The sequence below is a fragment of the Galeopterus variegatus genome, unplaced genomic scaffold, assembly GCF_000696425.1.
Source record: "Galeopterus variegatus unplaced genomic scaffold, G_variegatus-3.0.2 Scaffold565, whole genome shotgun sequence".
NCBI lineage: Eukaryota > Metazoa > Chordata > Mammalia > Dermoptera > Cynocephalidae > Galeopterus > Galeopterus variegatus.
The window spans coordinates 111,862-113,899 of NW_007726676.1; the positions used below are offsets into that span (position 1 = coordinate 111,862).

The 2,038-nt window shown below is 38.9% G+C and overlaps 1 protein-coding gene across 1 annotated transcript in view; it reads left to right on the forward strand.

The window, feature by feature from the left end:
- TRPM3 (transient receptor potential cation channel, subfamily M, member 3) overlaps nucleotides 1-2,038 on the forward strand; it is a 149,800-nt gene that overhangs the window by 82,093 nt on the left and 65,669 nt on the right. Inside the window, exon 13 of the mRNA XM_008570046.1 lies at nucleotides 754-928. Coding sequence (XP_008568268.1) covers nucleotides 754-928 — 175 coding nt within the window. The remainder of the gene's footprint in view (nucleotides 1-753; nucleotides 929-2,038) is intronic.

A 2,038-nucleotide genomic window follows, 5' to 3' on the forward strand; every position in this document is an offset into this window, starting at 1 on the left:
AAAAAAAAAAAAAAAAAAAAAAAAAAAAAAAAAAAAAAAAAAGAATACAGTCTGGAGGATTTTATAAACATGTCAAGATGAAAGTCCATCATTTCAACAGGAGGCACAGGTATGGGTCATTAAGCTACATGATTCTAATGCCTAAGAAAATATTCTCCATAGCTAAGAGGAAAAGTAAGTATAAAAAGCGGTTCTCTCTGAAAGACTGGTTTGTGATAGAAGATCCTGCAATAGGGTAATACTATAAAAATAAGACAGAATACGATGGATATTTGGTACGTCCTAGCTTTGTTTAAAGTAATTATTTTCTTGAGCTTTCCAACTCTTCGTTAGCCTTTCAGAACTTAGAAAGGCTAATGAACAGTTGGAAAAGATCTTGAAATAGTTCAACTATCCCAATTCCAATTTTGCTGAGAAGAAAGAGACCCAAAAAGAACACTTAAGTTCCCCAGGATCAGAGACAAAGTTAGTACTGGATTCACTCTGTTTTATATGACTCCTATGCCTAGACTTGACTAAATCCCATAGACAGCAGTGAAAGATAAAGGGGGTCCATTGTGCATGCATTTTTTTTAAAAATGGTATTTGAGTTACTGATAAACTTATCTGGTCACAACCCCTTGTCTAAACGTCCCTTCTTAGCAGTCTAGAAGGTAGACCTCCTCCAGGGTTTTCCGTCAACGTCAGCATTCATAAGAACACTCAGTCATGTGAGTTTTCTTTTGTCTCTCCCTCTGCTTCCCCACCTTCCAGATGATAGACATGATGTACTTTGTCATCATTATGCTGGTGGTGCTGATGAGCTTTGGGGTCGCCAGGCAAGCCATCCTTTTTCCCAATGAGGAGCCATCATGGAAACTGGCCAAGAACATCTTCTACATGCCCTACTGGATGATTTATGGGGAAGTGTTTGCGGACCAGATAGACCGTAAGCAAGTTTATGATTCTCATACACCAAAGTCAGGTATTTAAATTCAATCGGGTTGTGTCTTTTCCAAGTTCATTTGTTTGTTCTCAATAAATGGCTCAAGATAGAGGACTGATTCCTAGCTTTCTATCTAGGAGGAAAAACAAGAACAATTATAGAAGGTGAATATACGATTTTAGCAAAGTAGTCCTCAGCTGTTTCTTCAGGTATGTCATGATCTGTGACACAAATCGACATCTGGTGTGCCAAATTTGATCACAAAATGAACCATTTTAAAAAAAGATCTAAATTTTTTTGTGATTCAAAATCCTAGGGTTGTGTGTTGAATATTTCAGTATCAGGAATACATGTCTCTACTCCCCCCTTCTACCCCAGCCCCCAGCCCCAGCCATTAGCAAATAAATTCCTTGAGTTCGACTTTAGAACAAATAAACAATTCTCAATTTCACCATCAAAATTCAAGAGTAAGGGCAAACATCTGCATGGTGTTTTTCTTGCACTGGAAACTATTCTCCAACTCTTTTTCCCACTGTCTTAAATTATGTGCTGTTGAGACTCATAGGAAGCTAGTATTCATTGCCTGGAAGTATGGAAAATGCCTTAGGTCATAAACTGAGTTGCTTGCTAGAAATGCCAGAAAAAAAAAGTAGTAGCTCATGATGAAATGATTCAGTGTGAGTTGTGAGTGCCAACAGGCCCCAATGTTTCATGCCCTCATGGACACTGACTCTCTGTAATAAAACTTCTCTCTTATGGAGTTTATAGGTAGTTGTATCCTAGAGTCTTTTCCAAGATTTTATTTGGACCAAATGTCAGGGTATTCCAGGCATTGGGAAATTATTTGGAAAGAAAGCATCCAAAAAGAAACATCTTTCAGTGTGGAGGAGTTGAATCCCAGGAGCAACTATTTCTCATTTTCCCTGAGGAGTGTAGCTCTGGAAATAACATCCCTTCAATACTGTTGAATTAACATTTTTCAGACATTTTTTGCTGACAGACCAGCCATCTGAGCCCCGGACTGTGGACATGGATTAGGGTTACATAACCAGGTAGTATAGCTTATGAAGAGCAGGAGCAGGCACTAGTCAGCATGCCCCACCCCCCCACCCC